Source organism: Apis laboriosa, unplaced genomic scaffold (genome assembly GCF_014066325.1).
Source record: "Apis laboriosa isolate Shangri-la unplaced genomic scaffold, ASM1406632v1 scaffold68_cov148, whole genome shotgun sequence".
Classification (NCBI taxonomy): domain Eukaryota; kingdom Metazoa; phylum Arthropoda; class Insecta; order Hymenoptera; family Apidae; genus Apis; species Apis laboriosa.
This window is the reverse complement of record NW_025224135.1, coordinates 1,731,770-1,754,123: the sequence shown is the minus strand read 5'-3', so window position 1 is coordinate 1,754,123 and position 22,354 is coordinate 1,731,770. Positions and strand designations below refer to the sequence as shown.

The window sequence follows — 22,354 nt, the reverse complement described above, 5'->3', positions numbered from 1 at the left end:
AAAGATTTAAAATTACTATTTTTATTTATTTTATTGATATAAATTATTTTCTAATTTCTTCAATATAAATTTCTTTATCTATGTAATAGATAACATATTTTGTTCTAAATCTATAATTGAATCACATGTAAATATTGTCAACGAATAATCGCGAAAAAATAGATATCTCGAACTTTATAGGAGATACGTTGAAGCGAATTCTGATTACCAAGTACAAGTGTATAAATTCGGCATTATCTTATCCACATACAGCTTACAAAAAGTATATTATCACCAAGCGAGAACTTTCCCATATTATAAAAAGATGCAAGATGATACAATCTACCAAGATTGTGTCATCATGAAATTACAGAATATTCACCACGACATCACGTTCTTTTTTGATAAGATTAAGAATATACGAATTGCTGACGAATCAGACGCTAATTTCGCACACCATCTTACGTCCAATATTTGAACTATTCACATCATAAAATACGAATAACTTCCAAATCCTATTTACAATTATTCAAGATAGATGTCGTCACTATATACATATTTTTATCGGCTCGTTATGTAATTCTTTTATAGTGAAAAAAGTGATTGTTTAATAATATATATCAAAATTGTCAAAATTTTATTAAGAAAAATTATATTGTGTAAAAATATATGTATAATATATTTTTGTTATAGTCTGTTTTTTTTTCTTGCTATAATAGAAATTTATTGTTTATCATTTATACGATTTTTCTTTTAATCTCAAATTTAAAATAGTTTATTCGAAATTCATTTTGTAATTCCATTCTAGAACATATTTCTATAAAAATTAATAGACAACATATTGTTGACGATGTTTTCTGTATTGACTATAGTAAAGGTATCTTGTGTGTTCTTAACCTATAACGCCTCGAATCTCAAGAGTTAACAAGAACGGTGAGGTATAAGTAAGAACATATATTGTTCAATTCGTTCGAGAATCAATTTCGATGTATCATTCACTTGATATTGAATATTAATTTGCGATATAATTTTAAGTGGCAAAACATGTTTATTACGTGAAGATTGTGTTAAACTGAAGATCAAACAATAATTGATAATTTATATTCCCACGTGTCACAAAGATAAATGATATCGTAAGCAGCTTTGATCTATGACAATTTGTTTTCTTAAACTTATGAAAAAATATTATAATTCTGTATAAAAATATTTTTTTCTAATTACATATATTCATGATTTCTGAACATGTTTGAAATTTAAAAATAATAAAAACGAAATGATCATTTTTTGATTATTTTTATTTAAAATTTTCGCAAAAATCATTAATACTGCAGAATCTTCTATCAGCCAATAATGTAATGTAAAAAAAAGATTAAGCTAAATCGCGAAATATTTTCGTAATACATTTACAAAGATAGATGTAAATTACCATAATATAAACAGAATGTTTTATAAAGTTATGTAATGGAACAGCGGTCTCTTTTACAATAGTGCAAAATATTGAATTTCACAAACGGTTCTTCGACAACAGAAACGTAGACGTTATAGCGAATCACGATGTTTCATGGTTGCTGCATTATGTCAGCTCGATAGTGAAGCATGAACAAAGACAACGTGTACAAAGGACTTATATGGGGGAAGATGGGAATATGTGTATGCGACAAGATGATCGCCCAGACAAATCACAAAAAGCATCGAAAATCGATAATCGAAAGCCCAAAATTTCATTTTTCTTTGTCTCTTTATTTATTTATTTTTTTTATTTTTATTCTATTTTTATCGAATGCAATTTTTTCCAAGATCGTCATTGCGAAGATTTCTTTTAGATTCGATTATACGATAAATATAAAAGAAAAATTTAATATTATTATTTTAAAACAATTTTTTATTTAACTTATTCATAAATATTTTTATATGACTTAATAATATAAGTATAATCGACATATGTTGATTCAATTTCTGATGAAAATTAATTTTATTAACTCGATAATTTTATAAATTTGTAACACATAGAAACAAAAATTGAATTAATCGTCCGATATTTTTATATTATTAAATATATATTCTTCAATTTTCGTTTATTGATTAATTTTAACATCTGCTTTATTTTATCGCTGAAAATTCAACCGTCTGTTAAATATTATTTGCTTTTCTTTTTCTCACGATTTCTTAATGCTCAATACCTATGTAAAAAATCTTGTGAATTATTCATCAAGAATATTTATTATTTAAATGAATTTCCTTATGGAATTACATACGAAGATTTTTGATGACTGACGTGAAACAAGTCAGCAAAATTCAATAAATACATCGAACCTTGAAAAAATCTCGCATTAATTCGATCGATCTTAGAAGGAAACGTAGCGGGCGGAAGCTATACCTCGTTCGAGGTAATCGACCAATCGGAAGTATGGCCCACCTCTGTACTCGTGAGGAGGAATAAAGGGCATTAAGTTGAGATTGCAGAAGTCGGAGTGATCGCAGCAGGCGATCATGGATACCATGTCACCTGGACCGTGTAGCGTGTTATTCGTTGTGCACCAGTACGAGTAATCGGGCGCCGGGAAGAAACGCACCTTATCGTAACACCTGAGAACAATTTACATGACTTCCGGACCAGAATATGCATTTATCCGTACCGCCGAGCTCAAAAAGAGGAAACCGTTTTTTTCCATGGTCTGTCTAATAAAAAAATTGTAAATTCAGAAATTATTTTTTTTTGTGACGGTATTTCGTTGTACGATTATTCGGATATATCACTTTGTTTCTATTGTGAGAACAATTAAGATTAAATTAAAAATCGGTGATTTTTTATTAGATTTTGCAAAAATTACATTATTTACTTTTTTCTATACATATAATCGCTGTTTAGTCGTCTTGATTTTGAAATATATTCGTCAGAAAATAAATAAAATATGCATTCTGGCTTTTTTTCCATTTTTCGTGCTATTATATGCGTTATAATTATTGAGAATAGTGACAAAGATCGACAATAGGTATATTGAGTGTATAGAATGATTTAATAGAACTAGCATAACCTTCCAATTAAATTATATTGTTTCTTTTGATTAAAGATCTACGTCAATGCTGTAAAGTCATCATTCTATTTCACTTTGTCTCGATATGTTCATTGTCGATCTTTGTTATTGTCCTCAGCCAATGATAATGCACATGATGGCAGGACTGGTGGAATAGAGCCATCTTCTGGCGAATATACTGTACTAAAAAAATATTTTCTATCCTATCGTATCGTATTTGTAAGTGTTCAAATGATAGAATAGTAAGTGTTCAATTTTAGAATAGATTTGTGATAGATTCGAAATACTTTTATATCTATATGTAGTTTTTTCTATTCGTCAGAAAAAAAGTAATGTCTTAAGATGAAAATTTAAAAACATAACCTGATTTTTTTTTAATCATACTTTTTGTATGTTGTAAATAAATTACAAAGAGAGGAAAATACAAATCGCAACTGTTTTATACTTTTTTAATTTCTTTCTCCGTTTTTCTTTTTCGGTATTCTTTCTCTTCGAGTTCGTTGGCTCAGTGATAAATTACTTCTATTACAAAAGTTATAAATTCGTAAGGGAATATAACAAGCAATCGAGATAAGTTCGAGAATTAATCATTAATAACTTGCGATCAAGTAATAATTCACGTGGTTCCTTTTTTTTTTTGTTTGCAAGTAATTTGATTATTATAAGAGACAGTATTATAATATCGTTAACCTCGAAACTCTACAAACACGTTATCCCGCTAATTTCTTTTTATAATTTCGAAGAGAGTTTTACGAAATTAATTTTTTTTTTCTTAATAGGATAATCTATTTTGAAATGTTTAAACAAATAAGCAAGATATAGGAATTTTTTCAAAAGATTAAGGTTAGATTAGATTAAATTATTAATTCAGAATTTTTTGACTTGATTATAGGTTATGTAATTTTAAGTATGATGAAAAAAATTTTCAAATGCTTCAAGATGGTATAATATATCTCATTGATTTTATTCATCATTATCATTGTTTATATGATTTTAAATTATGAATGATCGTAAATCTATTCTAAATAAACAATTGACTTACAAATTATTTCTATTTACGCAAAATTAGACGAATTAGAAATAAACATTCGATTCCATTGAAAATTTATAATTTGATTCTAAATTTGTCATTCGCAAAATTTTTTAACTTGATTTTTTTTTTTTTTCACGAACAACCGTGCAACAAGATACCGTTTTCAACGAAAAATATTTACACGTTCTTTAAAAAATAAAAAACGTTTAGATCGTTCGGTATGATAGACGTTAAGTTAAACAACAGTTTAAATAAATAACAGTTTCTTCTTCTTTTTTTTTTTTTTTTTTTTTTTTTTAGGTTTTGAGAAGAATTACACACAAGTTATGCAAATATATACAAAAATTTCTTAAGCTGCGAAAGAAAAGTTAAGATCAATCCTTCGTTAAAATCTTGTAAATAATGGAGAATTAATTGATAATTATTTTACCAAAGTTTATTATTTTTAGGATGCTTTCGCGTGATATATTCTGCATACAGACAATTCACGACAGCGAGGAAATGGGAAATTTATTAAAAGATTGAATTAAAAGAACGTGCAGAAAATGAAAATAATAATAGCTACATACTACGGTAAAGAAAAACGAAGCGTGGGTGCAAGATTTTATTTCACGTGTCGGATTTGTACGAATAATTGAAAAAAAAAAAAAAAAATTAAAAACAGGGTCAACTTTACCTCTGAATACTCATATTCAATATGACACAGATTAAAAAATCACTTTTCTAGTATTTTTAATAGCTATATAAAATCTTTCACTAATTTTAATATGAAAAATACGCAGTTTATAAAATTACATTTCTCTTTATTATTGATTATAATTTATCAACTATAAAAAAAAAATTTAACGTTCCAACGAAAAAAAAAAATTTGAGTATCAAAGGGTTAAAGAGACCACTGTTCAACGCTCGTAATAGAATAATGTAATTATCGTGCAATTAAGCGTTACTCGTTTAAGCGAGTCAACACAATGTCGAAGCTTCAATTGCCTTTTCAAGGTATCGAACGATATTTAAACACACTAAGAATATACAGAATTACTGTTATCAATAATATATTTAAGTAGTAAAAAAAATTTATCAACTAGAAAAAATACTCTTAATACTTAGATTTTATATCGTCTCACACCGACCCTTCGAAATTTAAAATTATTACAAAGGAACAGATTAACGTGTATAATCTAATAATAGATTTTACATACAGGAGGATAAAATCAAAAGGAAAACTGAGAAAGGCATACGGGACGAATCTAAAACTTGTGTACTTCATTTTCTAAGAGAAACTGAAGAGAAATATTTACAAAAGATGTCCTTATCGCAAGGACCTGCGTTTATCAGTATCACTACAATGTCTACTTTCGTTAGAGAGTGCAGAGAGATATATGTATACATGACAACAACATGCTACCGGTGCTTTCCAAGTTCATTCGGGAGGACTTCCGGCCCCCCCCGAACACTTGTAAGCGAAAATATACAGGAGGAGAGTACCTTGAAGTAACTAGAATCTCCATAGGTGGCAAATATTTTCATACTGTCTTTTATATCTTTGAAAAAAATTTGTTCCATCATTTGTTACGTTATTATTTATTCGAAATATAAAAAAAAAAGAATTTTCAATTATACATTTTCATTATTTTTATTAATTAAAATGTTACTTTTAATTGATAATTATTGATCAAATATTAATAAATGAAATAAAAAAAAATATTATTATATTTTTTAAATATAAGCTATGCTGCAATTAAAAAAAAAAATGGATGGGAGAGAAATGAAAAGAGAGGAAATAGAAGGAAATGTACCTAAATAAAATTCATTTGAAAATCTTTTATGTTAACTTCTTAAGCTGATAATTATATTGATAAAAATATATCATATGATGTTATTAATTTAAATATGAAACGACAGTGTTTCGTTATTTTACAAGGAAATTCATTCAATTCGAAAATTTTGATTTTAATAAAAGTTTGTATATATGTAAAATGTAATAAATTCCATATCAAGCAATTTATTTATTGACGTAAAATTTTTTTAAAACAGTGAAATCAACTCTTAAAGTTTTAACATCTTTTCATTCTTTGAATATAATTTTGCTTAATTAGATTACGAAGTTATATTTAAAAAAACAAAAAAATACTTTAAAATTTTGAACGTTGATTTCACCTTCTTAAAGCGATATATTCATTTAAAAAAAAATTCCTCATATATATATACATTATATCTTATGTATTAATAAAATTTTATATAAAATAAAAAATTATTTATTAAAAAATTAAAAAATATTCAAATACTTTCATAAATAACTAAATATGAATATTTTTCTTATTAAGCAAGTATACACGTGTACTTTAAATCGGCTGGAGAAGCTAACATACGTATCAAATAAGTACACGTTCATCGTTATCAAATAAAAATCCACGAGAAACAGCGAACAGCTTAAGAACAGGTTAAGTGTTGCGCTTCCGGCCGTTCAAACGGAAGTGAACGCATTGCGCGAATGTGGATGCGCGAGGAACGAGAAGGAAAAGTGGCCGTGATGTAGCATCGCACTGCAAAAGGGAGGTACGAGGTGACACGGTCCGGTATACTATATCGTGCTTTATCGGCCGTAACACAGAGCGAACTGGAATGAGAAAGAGAAACGCGAATTCGAGTGTAAGTAGTGCGTTATACGCAACCGTGGCGCTCTCTACTCATAGAATGTACACGCCACGTACGTAATATATGTAACATATTCGAGCTAAATGTATAATTACGAGTAATTTACAAGTAACGAAAATATTCAGTGAAAAAATTAAATTCGAATGTTACGATAATTTACATTCTATATCTAAATAAAATATGTAGCAAGAATATATTGAAATAATATTGGATTTAATATTTTATATATTTGAGGAAGAAATAAGCTTCTAACGAATTATTTTAAGTTATATATCGATATCAATATCATGTGAAATTTATTTGATTAATGTATAAATATTGTATCATAGTTAACTAAAAAGTGTTCATAAATTGTCGAATATGATAAATTTTCTAACTTGATTATTCATACATATATGTGAATTTATAACAGTTATAAAATTCGCTATAAGAATTTGTTGCATCCAGAAATTATTAAAAGATAAAGAAGTAAGTTTAAATAAATATCAAATATTTTCGTCACTCATAGTACATGGATATCTAAAGATATATAATTGAACTGAACGCGATGGAAAAAGAGTAACGGCCATTATCAGCAAATTAATGGTAATGTGTGCATGAGAGAGAGACATAAATGTATACATAGCGTATATTGGCAAGCGTATATATCGATATAAAAACTATGCATACAGAGTATTTCATTTTCAGATGTAGTCTGAAAAAAAGGATCGAATAATTTAATATCATATAGCAGTTATCAAAATAAAGGTAGATATCTTATTGATATAGCTCTCTATCTTTACAAATTGATCTTAAAATACGATAAAATAATCAAAACAAAATACATAGAAGAAGAATATTTTTCATAAAAAAAAAAATCATCCATTCATTTTATAAACTTATATTTATAAAATATAAGTTTGCAGTCAAATATTTTTTTTTTTTTTAATAACTACGTCTTTCTAAATTATCCGATTATTTTTCAGATTACTCTGTACACACGTAAATACACGTACAACGAAATAATATATGGCGGTTATATCGTTAACGTTCATTCTTGCTATTACTGCATATAATACTATAATATCCACAATGATGAAGAGAGTGAAAGAGATTGACTAGGCACGAGCTATGATGCGATCTAAATGTGCTCTGAGCGTTTTCTGTGCGTATAATTGCGTGTGGAGGGATTGAATAGGATATGGATGGATAATAATTACATAAAGAAGTAGAAGCATGGAAAAACGAGTGGATGAATCAACAGCATGAAAATTCAATTGGGTACTTTAATTAACAAGATGCTCTCCGACATTATTATACAACATACATATATATATATAATATAATACATATTTATACATACATATATATATAATATATTAAAAATCAGTATCATCTGCAGGTAAAACTAAGGAAAATTAGCGGGCAGAAAGAGAAGTGGTGAATGTAGCTGCGATAAAGGAAGATAGAAGAGATTTGAGAGAAAGACATAAGAAAATATACATACATATATACATATATATATATATACTATATATATACATATATATAGAGCTGCAGCAAAAGCCTGAGCCACCTGCAGAGTTTTTCCGCTACTTCCAGGTAACCAGTTTCACTGTACCTTTGTTGCGAGGGTGGAGCTGGGGTTTCAGATCCCGATTGCAAAAATCCTCTTTGCAGCACTCGATGACAAAGGTCGTGTTTCGCGAGTCGCTCGTCATGCAGAAGATGAGCGGCTCGGGCTGCGACGACGACAGCTGTTTATTCACGCACCTTCAAGCCGAGTTTGCACCATTTTCAGAATACAAAAAAACAAAAGGAGAGAGAGAGAGAAAGAGAGAGAAAGAGAGAAAAAGAAAGAGAGAGAGAAAAAGAGACAAACCAACGTGTAACCTCGTTGGAGGGGGGGATGGATAGTTCGTGCTTTTTGGATCGCGTTTTCGGGACACTCGAGGTTACTCCGTGAGAGAATATCAATGGCGGCGTTGGAATACACGCGTATATTGGATGGTTCAAAATTGCACGAGGTTGGAGATATTCTGTGACTTTAAATTCGAACGAAAATTAAAAAAAAAAAAAAAAAAAAAAAAAAAGAAATTACAATTCGTTTTCGATCGTATCAATTTTTGAAAATTTTTTTTTAATGCAAATATAAATGTAGAATATATTTCCCCTTAAAAATTAACTTTCGAAAGAATCGAATTTGAAAATTAATCGATTTCTGTATAATTATTCAATTATTTAAAATTTTATTGAATATCTTTTATTTATTTTTATGTGTGGAATAATCACTTATTAATAGTTTATTTATTCATCTAATTAAGAATTTTATTTGTATTTGAAAAATGGTCAAACTTGATTATACTGGAATATGAAAAAATTTTATTCTATATTTTCGTTTTATTTTGAATAAGAATCTTTCCGACTTCATTTGTTTACTACTTTTGAATTATGAATCCTGTTAATTTTAAAAATTCGTGATTGTCGTATTTAATTTAACGATAGAACGATGAAATATACAACACTTAATTATGTTTTTCGTTCGATTTTCTGATAATAAAATAACGAATGTTTGACTTCTTCTATTTTTATTCCAGTTAACGTGCTTCGTGGCCTTCTTTTCTTAAATTAAACACAGGCTGAAAAATTAAAGGGTAACAAAAAGAGAGAAACAAGGATTCAAGAAATATTCGTAATAATTCTTTTACTCGATTTGATAAACGAAGATTTAAAGATTGCATAACAATGAAGTCATGGAACATTCAACAACGATGAAATCATTATCTATAAATATCTATCCCCGTTTGGGAACATAACGAAAGAAGCAACATCCATTCAAGAGGAGAGAAAACGCGTCGAAAAAATTATTTATAAACATCGACAATTAAAAATATTACGTTACGCAATTCGTTCAAATGTACAAAAAATAATTCGTATGCAAAAAACAATTAAAAATTAAAAAATTTATTACCTTGTTTCTTTTTAATTTAACACTAGAACTATTATCATATGATGTCATAATGAAAATAAATATAACATACATAATTACATTTCCATCTCATAAATTTCATTACAATATTAATTTTATTAAGAATATTTTCATATGTTCGATAATTCTAAAAACAAAAAAAAAAAAAAAATGAAATCCATTTCATTATTCTAATGTTAATATTTTTAAAAAGAAAAATAGTAAGAACAAAAAAAAGATTTTATCATAAAATTATAGCATCGTTCCCTCGATATTCAAGAAAAAAAGATAATAAAAAAAAGAACGAAGAACGATACGGCCGCATCATAAACTTCATCGTTCCACCGCAATTATGCTCGTATCCTTCACACTCGATCGAGACTCGATCATTCCGTGGTAACGTGACCGTCTCATATATCCTCGAATCTTCGCAGAACGAACAAACAACCGGGCGTGCATAAAAAAAAACCGCTTTCAATGGTAAATACACACCTGTGCATGGCCGCCGTCCACGATACCACGGAATTGGCTACGAACGAAAGAACACGTGTATTTTCGTGAAAATTTTCATCGATTATTTCGCGCCGCGATTAAAACAGATGGATGCTGAACACGTAGAACAACACGGGCTCGCTAAACAAAAAACTTCAGCAAACTTCAGCATAAGAAAGAAATAAAGAAATAAAGAGAGAGAGAAAGAGAGAGAGAGAGGGGGGAAAAAAAATAAAATTAAAAAAAAAAAGAAAAAAATTCAAAACAGTGTGAACGGTGGAAAGTTGTTAAAAAATTGAAAAAAAGGGAGGAGAAAAGGGGAAAACAATTGTCGAACACCGTGCAACTCAACACTCGTTTGAGATACCTGACATGTGGGGGTAGCCAGTTGTAGTTGGATCCTAGTCGTTCCTGAAATCCCATTATTTCTCTCGCGATGTCGTCGAGCGTAAAGGAAGAAAACAATAAAAAAAGAAAAGAAAAAACAAAAAAAAAGGAGAATAAAGAAAAACATGTAATTAAAAATTCGGTATAAAAATGTGCGCTACGTTCTTTGCTTATCTTTTTAACCGCACTTGGCAGAGCGTTTGATTTGCTCATTCGTTAATTGATTTAATAAGAATGGCGGGGGCCATGTCGAAAAGGGGATCCAATCGAAAGTTAAAATCTGAATTGCTAAAAAAGCAGGCACAAAACGAAACTCTCTTGAACACACCAAAATGAGAATGAAAAATAAAACAAAAAAAAATCTAGTAGAAAAAAAAATGGAGGCAGTTAAGAGGCAAACGATTTTCATTATCATCATCATCATCATCATCATCATCATCATCATCATCATCACAGATGCGGTGAGATGTTTGTTAGTCAAGGTTGTTCAAATATGAAGATTCTACAAAATAAATTTAAATTTTCATAGAGAAAAAAATAAAAGTAAAATATGAAATTTAGTGGAGACGAAAATTGGGAAAGAAGTACTAGTGTCGAAGGATCGGGATTCGTTGCGGAACGAACCTCAAGGTAATCCACAACGAGCGGTAATTCGAACGCGCACGCGAGCGCGTGAAATCGCAGATGATCGTATCTGTTTGTTTTATGTTTAGCTAAACTTGTCTAAATATTTAATATATTTTTTAATGAAAAATTTTTAAAAACACAATATCTATTTCGTTATATTTATGATATTTTTGTAGATTTATTGAAATAATGAGAAATAATTTTTTAATTATAATTTATTGAAATTTAAGTTATTATTAAATTATAGTATATACAAATAAAAATAATAATTTTGAAAGAGATTAAGTCATATAAAATATTTCTTCCATTCGACTTCATGTTTTTCGAAATATGAAACATATTGTTTTTTTTGTCGCGAGTCCATTCTTGGAACTCGATATATCCTCTTGAATTTAGCGCCAAGGGATCTGTATTCGATCGATAATAGATTACACGCGATACGTGTTACAACGTATGGACGTGATATGTACTATGAAAAATCGTCATGTAAAAATTAGAAAAAAAAAAGTAAGAGAAAACGGGACAAGAGGATAAATAAAAATAATTTTCAATAAATTATAATTTTATATGGGAAAAATAAAAAAAATTGATTTTTAATTCATTTCTCTAATGAATATGGATGCTCATAATAACCATGGCAATAAATTAAATGATTTTACTGATGTAGTTTATTAATATTGTACTTAATGTTCCATTAATATTATTTCATAAAATAAAATATAATATTTTTTTCATATATATTTATGAATTCATTCATTTATGTTATAAATATAAATATAATAATTATTTAAGAAAAAAAGAAAAATAATAAAGTAAATAAATAATAGATGGTGGCAATTGAAGCATCCAAGATCATGAGAGGAACAAACTCGTTATTAGGCAACATTACGATTTCACTTTTCCCTACTTTTAGATTCACGTAATACATCCTTATGTGCAGTTTACTTTTCATAATATATAGTTTCGCACCTGCCTAACCTATTGAACGCACATACACGAGCCAGCCACAGATGGAAGTATGAGAAAATTTTACGTCACCGTCCAAACATCGATCTCCTCTCCTCTTCGAACAGTTTCTTTTTAAAATGACTTCGTGGATATTTTTAAGAATCGACGCGAAAAGTCTCATTCGCAGTTGATTTAACTCGAAGGCTATATAAAAACGGATGTAGTTTCCAACGAAAGTTGATTGGTAGATGACTGTATACGATATACGACCAATAGAAGTCGGTTATACGATCGCAAATCTGCCTGCCTATTGGACCACGAGCTATCCCCACTATTTGCTAGTCTTAGCCCTCTATATTATTGAACATTGCTTTTCCGTTGAAAGTTCGTTTTTTCAAACTATCGTAAAATATTAGTAGTTCATCTGATACGGATCACGTTAAAAAATCGCATTAAGCTGTATAAAATTTGATTCACGATAGAAGAAATAGTCATGTTAATCCGCATATTATATGTACGATTCATGCTATCTGAACGTTAACAAATGTAAAATATGAAGCACGAAAGCTTCGAAGAGATTCAAGTGGTTCTGAAGAGGAAGAGGAATCGGTTCAACGATATTTTTGCGCGGTGAAATTTTAATCCGGCCCAGACCCCGTGGCTAGTTGAACATGTAAGGGAATATATTCGCGAATTAGAAGAGGCAGACTGCCAAATACAGGATAGATAAAGAGGGAGAAAAGAAAGAGGAGCTACAGGAGAAGTGGAAGGGGAAGAGAAGAAGAGAGGGAGAAGAAACACGGGCAGTACGATATGCGGTACTACGACCGCAAAGAATGCAGTTAATGATCTCGTTAGGAAGTTCGTTATTGCGCCTGTTTTCATGGTTAGCTATAAGAAGAAGGAACGTGCTCATCGGAGCGTAGGCAATCATATGTAGACAAATGGTCGAATGGAAAAATATTTCCATGAAAACGATTCTCACTCGTGATAATAGAAAAAGAGAGAGAAAAGAGATAATAAAGAGCTTTGTAATTTCGAATAGAAGAGTTCGTGCGCGCTCGTGATCGAAGAGTGGGGGAAGAATCGATTAAAACCGCAAATTATGGTGAAAGTTATAAGCGGTAAAACAATCCACGATGAAATCGAAACTGTACTAACTAAATTAAAAGAATTCTGCTCTTTTTCCTCGATTTCAAAATTTTATTTTATTTTCAAAAATGTTTATTAAAATGTTTTAAACATTTTTTTCATACGTTCGGTAATTTTTTGAAAATTCTTGGATATTATGCGAAGAATATTCTACTTTATTAGTTATTACACTTAGTATTATAGTAGATATACGAGAACAATGATACTTGAAAATAATACTCATTAAGCTGCTATTGATAACGAGTAGATTAGTTAGGAGTATTAAAGAACATACGTAATGTAGCAGAAAATTATGCTTAGATTAAACTTTCTTCGAATCGTGCGAAATTGGATCGGTTAGAATATAATAGTAACAAAATATTAATTCTATTACATTATAATAAACAATGAATCGTACACAATACAACAATAAACCATTCCTGCTATCCCATAGAAAATGAGCAGAATTCTTATTCCAATTCAGTTGAACAATAATTCGATAATTACACTAAAGCGCTTAAAAAATAAAAGGTTCATTTCTTTTGAAACCGGCAACCGATACGATAATACGCGTTTACACGTATTTCGATCTATTCGTTCGAAATATCACGTGTTGAAATATCATGGCAAATATTGACATGATTTTCGATAACAATCTTTTTTTACATCAATCGTTGTAAAAGAATTGCGATTAAATTGCAAAATATTTTCCCTAACTGATAAACCACACCCGAAACGAACATTACGCGAATCATTTTACAATTTCGTCCGGCATCGATTTATAAAACTCGCGCGGCACGCCAAATCTGCGCATGCGTTCTATCGAGAACGTGTATGTTGCGGATTAATATGTGCTCACGCTTTTATAGCAGGACACGTTATTTTCACGCTTCTATTTGCGTTTTTATTATTATTATGGGATTCAATAAGTCGAATATGTTAACAAAAAACAAGAAAAGAAACAAAGAAAAAGAGAAAGGAAAAACTATTAATGTATTAGGTTGATAGGAAGTAAATGAATAGTATTATTTCGTTGTGAATTTATTTTATTCTTTTTCTTTAATTTCATCTAATTAAATAATCGATCAATTATTTATTTATTTTTTTTTAAATTCTTTAAAAGATTTTATTAATATAATAATATTTCTTCCGCTATAAATAATTTTTTGATTGTTCAAATATAAAATGTAATGAAAAATGAATTATTATATAATATAATAAATTCAATAAATAGATATATTTGAATCGAATTATCTTTTTCAGCATCGAGTGATTATGAATTTATTTATATTATTAAACGTTACGTATGAAAATCCAATATTTCTTATAATATAAAAATGATTAAAATCGATTTTTTATTGTAAATTTTACCATCCATCTTTTATTTCCTACTAACCTAAAAAAAAGAAAAAAAAAAAATATCAAAGATGAAAAAGAAAAGCACGAAAGATTAGAACGAATGGAAAAAAAAAAGGAGAAAAGTAAAACGAAAAACACGTAGGTGGTAGGGTATGTTTTGCTGTTTGCAAAACAGCGAAAAGAATACCTGAGGATAATTCAGGCGAGTTGGGAGATAGTAACTCCAGAGTTATATTCTTGTTGCAGTACTCTTTATCACAGCAGATGCTGGACCGATAGATACCCCGCTTTCTGTTGCAGGACTGCGGTTCTTCCGGTGGGAACCATTGCTTTCGGTCGAGGCACCTTTCACAACATCACAATGCCACGTTTAATTTCAACAGTTCGTTCTCCACCGTGTACCAAACGCGCAATTTTACTGCTTTCCCTCTTTTCAACCGACTAATCTTTTCAGATGCTTCGCACGCAAGCAAATTTCTCTGTTATTTCGGCGTATTTCACGCATTCGTTGAACCGACACAGTTGCCATATCATTCGGATAATTGATATTGAAAATAATTTAACATCGAGAATATTTCATTATTTCGAGTGATATGTTTTTTCCTTTTTTTTGGATGAATATAGAATGGCTATACGAAAAGTATTTGCACACCATTATGTATCTTTTATTAGCGAAGAATATAACGACGATAAGTGTCAATCGATCTTGGAAAAGAAAAATGAAGCGTGTAAAATTTGATGCGGATTAATCATGTCACTTAATCGGTCGATATAGCAGGAAATTGTCTCGTGCCGCTTTCATGTCTCGACCAATCAAATAATCTCGGTCGTGCTATTTTCGATACGATCTCCGGCTGAATTATCCGAATTATCCGTCTGGCGCATTAAACATTTAGGCCCCGTCCGCACGTCTGCGACCTCAGACTATCGTAGATCGTCTCGGTCGATTTCGTTTGATTTCGAAACTGCGTATCGTATCGCATTCTTTATATATCTCATATACATCATCATCGTTAAATTGCCATATTGGCAATAATAGGAAAATTAATAATATCAATAAATATCGTATCATAAATATATTCCATTCGATTTGAAGATTTTGTTAACATGTTCAAATATTATTTCATTCTTTGTATTATCCGAATCATAATAAAGAAGTTTTACGTTCCTATCAGACGGCTCAGATCCTCGTCGATAATAAAGAAAATTTCTTCGTCTACGGAGTCACAGACCAATACCGATTCAACAATTTTTCCATACCAACGAGAACCTTTGAATTCTCTATTGAATAGAGGACCTTTCTTGTTTACCATGAAGGAAACGGAATCGATTAACGAAGTTTTGCCAGAAAGAACAAGAAAAAATCCAATACGACTGAGAAATAATAATGATCTAAATTATCTTTAAAATAAAATGCACAATAGATATTCTGTCAATAGTCTACTAGAATTTTATCGATAAATATAATACATGGCTACCCCCACGCCCTTAAATCAAGAATAAAGAATGAACTGAAAAGAAAAAAAAAAAAGATCAAGTGGAATATAGATACACAGGTAGTGGTATTCACGAAACTTCTCGAAATTTCTGTTTAGTTTGTAACGAAGAATGGACACAAGAATAGGCACGTTGAAGCGTTACCAACGCGACCACCGGCCGACAACAATAATTCGTTTCCGTCGAAACTGCCGAAACATGCGCTAATCATGCCCAGTAGGGCCAACTGAAAAAAGCGGCTAAACGTTCCTGGAAACTACAACGAGGGGATCGATCGGTAACCGAGTGGAATCGGACCGTTGAACTTCTTTTCGCGATGCAAAGGAAATCAGAATTGTTTGAGTATCCGAAATAATATATTTGGCCAACAACGAGCCGATTTTTTTTTGTTACCGAGTATTTTGATATTTTTAATTTTCTAAAATTGTTTTAAAAATATTCAATTGAAAAATACTCGATTAAAAATTGGTTTCTCGACCAATTTTGAATATTTAAATTTTCCAATTTCTAATATTCGAATTTTGCATATTTAAATGTTCAATTATTTAATATCGAGTATCGAAATGGCTTAAAATTTGAAAATTGATTAAAAAAAAAAGAAATGATCGAAACTTTTTAAAACTATTTTATTTCATTTTTTTTTTTCACACATTCGGACAATTTCTAATTCAAAAATTTTTTACCACGAATCCGTCGATTACACGATATTCAATAAAAACTCGAAGGTAATTTAAAACCGGTAATTATGTAAGAACGATAATCGTTATCTCGCATATTTTCATACGGTTTTACGCGATACGTTTCACGGAGGATACGCGATAACAAGAAATAACACCGTTTCCATACCGTCGATCGCTCGTTTTATTGCTACGCTCATGATTTATCCCCCCTCCTTCCCTATAACGTCCAATTAACGTTGAAATTAAGTTCGGACATCATTTTTGCCGTATATATACTCGAGCCGCGTTACGTCTGCTACATCAACGCGATAATCACAGACATTATATTGTATTCCATTTCAGATAACGAATCTTATTTTATTTCTATAAAATTAATTATCGTTCGATGAACATTTATCATATTATTCGTAATATTATGATTATCTATTGATGATATTTATTCGACGAATATATTCCATTTCAGAAATAGAAATTTAATATATTAATCGAATATACGTTTTCCTGTTATAAACATATACACGGGTAAATATACAAACAATGATATATCCGTAATTAAAAGTGGATACAAATTCATGGACGTGATAAATATTTGGGAAATATCGTACTAAATTATATATATATAGAATAATAAATTGTATTGATATTAAATTAAACCCGTATTCAAATTAGGAAGGATAAATATTATTTTCGTAATATTTATTGCTTATATAACGATCTGTTTCCGATGTATAAATTACGAATATCATTGTCTCTCGAATATTTTCATACAAATGATAATTCAAACGTTCCGCGCTACACTTCACGCGGAACAAATCGGTCTAATCGATTCATAAATATCGATATGTTAAAAGAACCGGTTCTAAATCACCGAGTTGGTGAAACTCGAATGAGAACTGAGTGCTAAATAAGAAATTTGATCGGTTGGAAAACAATGAATCAAGAGAATAATATATATTTTTGTGGTGAATAATTATTTTGTTGACTAAAAATATTCATGCGAATACATTACCTCTTAGCGTATGTGGTCACATCGTTCTCCAAGCTGGTACTGGCGAAACAATAGCCATCAGTTTCGCACGTGTGATTGGTCTCCGTGCAAATATCGCAGTAACACTTCAGTCCTGAAAGATAGATAAGTAAAAAAATAAAAAATTCTATCAAGGATAACGAGAATATCGAGTATCATCGAATGTGTAGATATAGGAGTATACTTGAGTATACTTCATTTTTTTATTTGTGCAATAACTGGACGAGATAAGAATAAATGCGACTTCCTTTTTTTTATATTATTAAAATTCAATCTTTTTTAATTATCGTATAAAAAGCTAAAAATTATATTAATAAAATATTTTTATTATAATATTATTATATTATTATTAATAAAATAAGTCGCGATTCATAAGTTGGGAATTCATTGATCTGTTAAAAATTTATTCTTATTTTTTTTTTTTTGTTCTTTACAATTTATATAAGAATGACTTAAAAAAGTCATGCATGTAAAACGAAGAAAGAATTTGAAAAATTTCAAATATATTCAAAAATCTATATTATAAACAATTACCGTGGAATACATGACAAATTAATCCTATTATAATTAATTATAAAGTTTGAACAATTGAAAAAAAAAAAATAAATATATTCCTTGTAAAATATTAATTCGGCAGGAAACCACCAAGAATCGAATATGTTTACGCAACTATTTAAATGGATCGGGTTAATAATCGTATACAAAGTTGTGAAGCAATACGATTATACTAATAAGTTAGGCAAAAAAAGAATCGCCTTGAGTGCAATGCAATTATGAAGAAAAATGATGGCAACATTATTTCTTTCGGTAATTTATCACGCGCTTGATGACGCACACCATTTCGATCGCACTATATTTTTTTCCACTCGAATCTGGCCAGGTGTATACCGAGATAATAGCACATCAAGAACCTCGATAACACCCGTATTAAAGTTCTTTGGTTAGAAATTTTGCGTTGTTCGATTTTAATAAAATTCACTTCAAAACAAAAAATAAAATAAAAATAAAAAAACTAAAAAAATTCAATTAATGCAAAACAACAAAATCAATTTCCGAACATTTTTCTATATATATATAACCATTTATAATTCGATCATTCGAAATATTCGCAAAAATTTCTGCCTCATATGGATCATATTTATAACTATTTAAGCGAAAATCTAATTTATAAAGAAAGATTAAAAAAAAAAGGAAAAAAAAAAATATGGATTCGAGGAAATAATTTGGTAATATTTCTCCATGCTATGTAAGCAGAACACATGGTTTCGGAGAGGTGGTACAACTTGACGAAACGAGTTTAATTCAAGTCATTAGCGCACGCCCACATCGAATGGTCTGTTGCGGGCCGAGCCCACCTCTTTCGCCGCGTGAATACGCAGACACTGAGGGGCCACGAAACTCGAGGAAATATACCTGTGTATGGAATTCGTCGAGCCCAATAAAGCGTTTTTTGCGCGCCCACGAGATCCGCTACGGGGCCCTTCCTGTGGCCAGAAAGATTCGTACCAAACGAGCTCTGTGTAAATTCGAAAGAGATCCGTTCTTGGTATAGCATGGTCTACTCCGTGGATTTTTAATCCTTTCATCGAAGCTATGAAAGGTAAGAGAAAGAGAGAGAACTTGTTGGTCATGTTTCTTTGTGCATGTGGGAAAAATTTAGCTAGACTTTGTTCCGAAAAAATTGTATAGGTATATTGTCTGTAACGATTGATGATGAATTGAAAATTCACAAGTTTTTCTGTGTTCAAAAAAAAAATTTTTAATTTAATTATAAAAAATAATTTTAAAAACAATGATTCGAAAGTGAAAAAATTCTTTGATGTAATTTTATTATACAAGAAAATCATGATATTATATAAATGAAGCTTCAAAGAAAAATAAACAATTTGTTGTAATACAAAAATATTTACATTCATATATACAAATAAATTCTTGACGCACTTCTTTTCTTTTATATTTGCTGTTCTCAGCAAAAATAATTGAAAATATATCTTTTTTTCTTTGATCAAAAAAATGTATTGTATCTTTCTATCTTTACCGGCTATCATAGGTCAAAGTGTTTAAAACAGATCAGAAACTTTTTTACTTCATCATATATACATATTTATATTTATAATCTTATTAATAAATACGTCAATACTTTCATTCCAATACCATAGTTCTATCTTTGAAATAAGTTTTCAAAAAGAGAATTCTAACCTCATTGTCATTTAATTTTCCACAATTCAATTTCTCCATTCGATAGTTCAAAGATTAAAATAATACTGTTTTACATATACGATATTATTCATGTATATGCATATACATAGACCGAATACAGATCAAAGTAAGGCAAATATTACGAGAAACTTTCATCGCGAACTGCTTTTGTGAGAAGAGAATGACTATTCTGCGCAAACTCACCGCACCGAGAACAACTATAATCGAGTTAAACGGCAAACGGGTAACAAAACATCAACGAAACGAGAATTCCACCCGTACGTGGTGATATTAAATGCGAGTATTTAACGCCGTTCTGCATAATTTCACATCGCATCGAGCATCCATGCACAAGAGACCCCTATCTAAATGGCATACATATTCCACTTTAGCATGTAGATACATTATTTTGAGGTTATATTCATTATTCTTTTGCGAAAAAATTAATTATGTTTAAACAAAATCGTCACATATTTATTATGATATTTAATTAATTAAATCTAAACATATTAAATTTCTCACCATTTAATATCTCTAATATTTGATGACAAAATTTTGTTATCGTGAAAATGAAATGCAGAATTAGAAAAAATACTTGAATATACTTGAAATAAAGTTATATACAAATATATTTTTTTCATATTATTATATTATTTCACATTTCAACGACACATTTTAATCTTTTATTAATTTAAAAACTATAAAAACTATGATAAAAATATTTACTTATGATAATCATCTACACTACGAAACTTTCAAGACTGCCATCTAGTGACACGCGTGATTGTAGGTTAGACATTATGGAAGACAAGGTGGCCAAACTAACTAGACACGGATCGACCGATCCCTTCGCGATATTCCCTATCAATTACCTTTCGGAGATTATCGCTGGAGGAATTGTTGGCCAAGCTGTAACGAGACCCGTTTGCCGTGTAATTTATTCGATAGCGGAGATTCGTGATTGGTCGTGCGGCCATCGCGCGATTTGTATTTAGATCTAATTTGCGATTCAACAGTATGGCCACGTAGAGGACTGATCTCGAATTCTGCATTCATGAGACCGGATACATGAGTGAATATCTGCTACAGTATAGAGGACGCTACGTACTTACTTTGACGTATTTTTGGCATATTGTTGAAGCCAACAATGGAAAACAGAAAAAAATTATCGAGAAATTGAAGTGGGAAAAAAAACTGATTTTCATATATATTAATTTTATTTAATTAAGAATAAGATTTATATAATAATTGATTTAAGTTCATTTGCTGATTTAAGTTTTTTTTTTGTATAATTACATTTGTGAGACATAATTAAAAATTTTACAATATTCATGATATATAAAATGATTTCAATTATTCACTTGATTTATCTATAATTATTCAAAATTGATTTTTTTTACGAAATTTTTATTTCTTAGTACATATAGCTTTTTTTAAATTTATTTAAAGCTTAAGCATGAGTTATTGAAAGTTATTCGCAATAGATAAATCTTTAATGAAAATTTCAGACTATTGAATGCACAATAGCTTTTCAGTACAAATATTTCTTAATTATTACAAATTATACAATGTTACGTTTTGAAATGTTTATATAAACATTTATTGTTTTGATATCACATCATAAATAATTAGATTTGTAAATATTTATGCATTTATAGGAAATTAAAATTTGTAAATTAACACAAGAATATTGTATCGGAACAATATTATTTAAAAAAAATAAAATTATTAAACAATAGCCATAAATTTTAACTTTATGTTTATCATATATCATTTTAATAATAGATATCGCATTAAAGTTCAATAATTGCATATTTATTTTTTTTGCATTTAAATATTTTTATTTTCAATCTGTCGACATGGCAATATTGACAAAATACTGCAAATTCGTGCAATTCTATCAAATGTGTTTACTACTTCGACAGCGAAAATTGTTCAAAATATTGAATATGGTTTTTTCTAAAGATAGAATTATAATACATGAGATAGAAACTTGATAATTTTAATTTTTATGAAACAGAAAATCTTTTATACATGATGTAATTTTAAAAACAGATTTCAAAAAAACAGATTTTGAAAGCAATAAAATTAATTTTTATGGAATAAAAGAATTTTAATTCTAATTTAAAAATTAATTTACAAAATCAATTCTAGACTTAAAACGACTAATTGAATAAAATTGTTGTGATAAATAGTTGAAACAAGTTATGGCAAGATCGTTATTTTCTTAAAATTAAGTAGATTAGTTCCGTAATCGTGGAGTATGTTACCAGACTGCTTACAAACTACATTAAGCGTAATGGTTCCGTATTCACGGTTTTAGCTACGCCAGTCTGCTTACAAATTGCGGTAAACATG

The 22,354-nt window shown here is 29.4% G+C and overlaps 1 protein-coding gene and 2 long non-coding RNA genes across 10 annotated transcripts in view; 2 read left to right on the top strand and 1 right to left on the bottom strand.

Annotated features, from left to right (window-relative positions):
- LOC122718888 (TGF-beta receptor type-1) overlaps nt 1-22,354 on the bottom strand; it is a 40,337-nt gene that overhangs the window by 10,347 nt on the left and 7,636 nt on the right. For 2 of the 7 annotated variants that reach the window (XM_043944268.1, XM_043944267.1), the window contains exons 2-3: nt 17,780-17,891; nt 2,357-2,565 (exon numbers count right to left, since the gene is read on the bottom strand). In XM_043944268.1, the coding sequence (XP_043800203.1) occupies nt 2,357-2,565; nt 17,780-17,891 (321 nt within the window). Of the gene's footprint in view, nt 1-2,356; nt 2,566-8,302; nt 8,455-14,780; nt 14,939-17,779; nt 17,892-22,354 lie in introns of those variants that run through there. The other 5 variants (XM_043944270.1, XM_043944271.1, XM_043944269.1 and 2 more) reach the window with 5 other exon arrangements.
- Nucleotides 2,516-5,680, top strand: LOC122718890. Its single transcript, XR_006347471.1, has 4 exons — nt 2,516-2,652; nt 4,348-4,414; nt 4,497-4,620; nt 5,249-5,680. It is a non-coding gene; the product is annotated as an uncharacterized LOC122718890 (long non-coding RNA).
- On the top strand, nt 6,989-9,629 carry LOC122718891. Of its 2 annotated transcripts, none has more exons than XR_006347473.1 (4): nt 6,989-7,449; nt 7,668-7,962; nt 8,084-8,283; nt 9,279-9,629. It is a non-coding gene; the product is annotated as an uncharacterized LOC122718891 (long non-coding RNA). The 2 variants fall into 2 exon arrangements; XR_006347472.1 differs by having other exon boundaries at nt 8,084-8,708.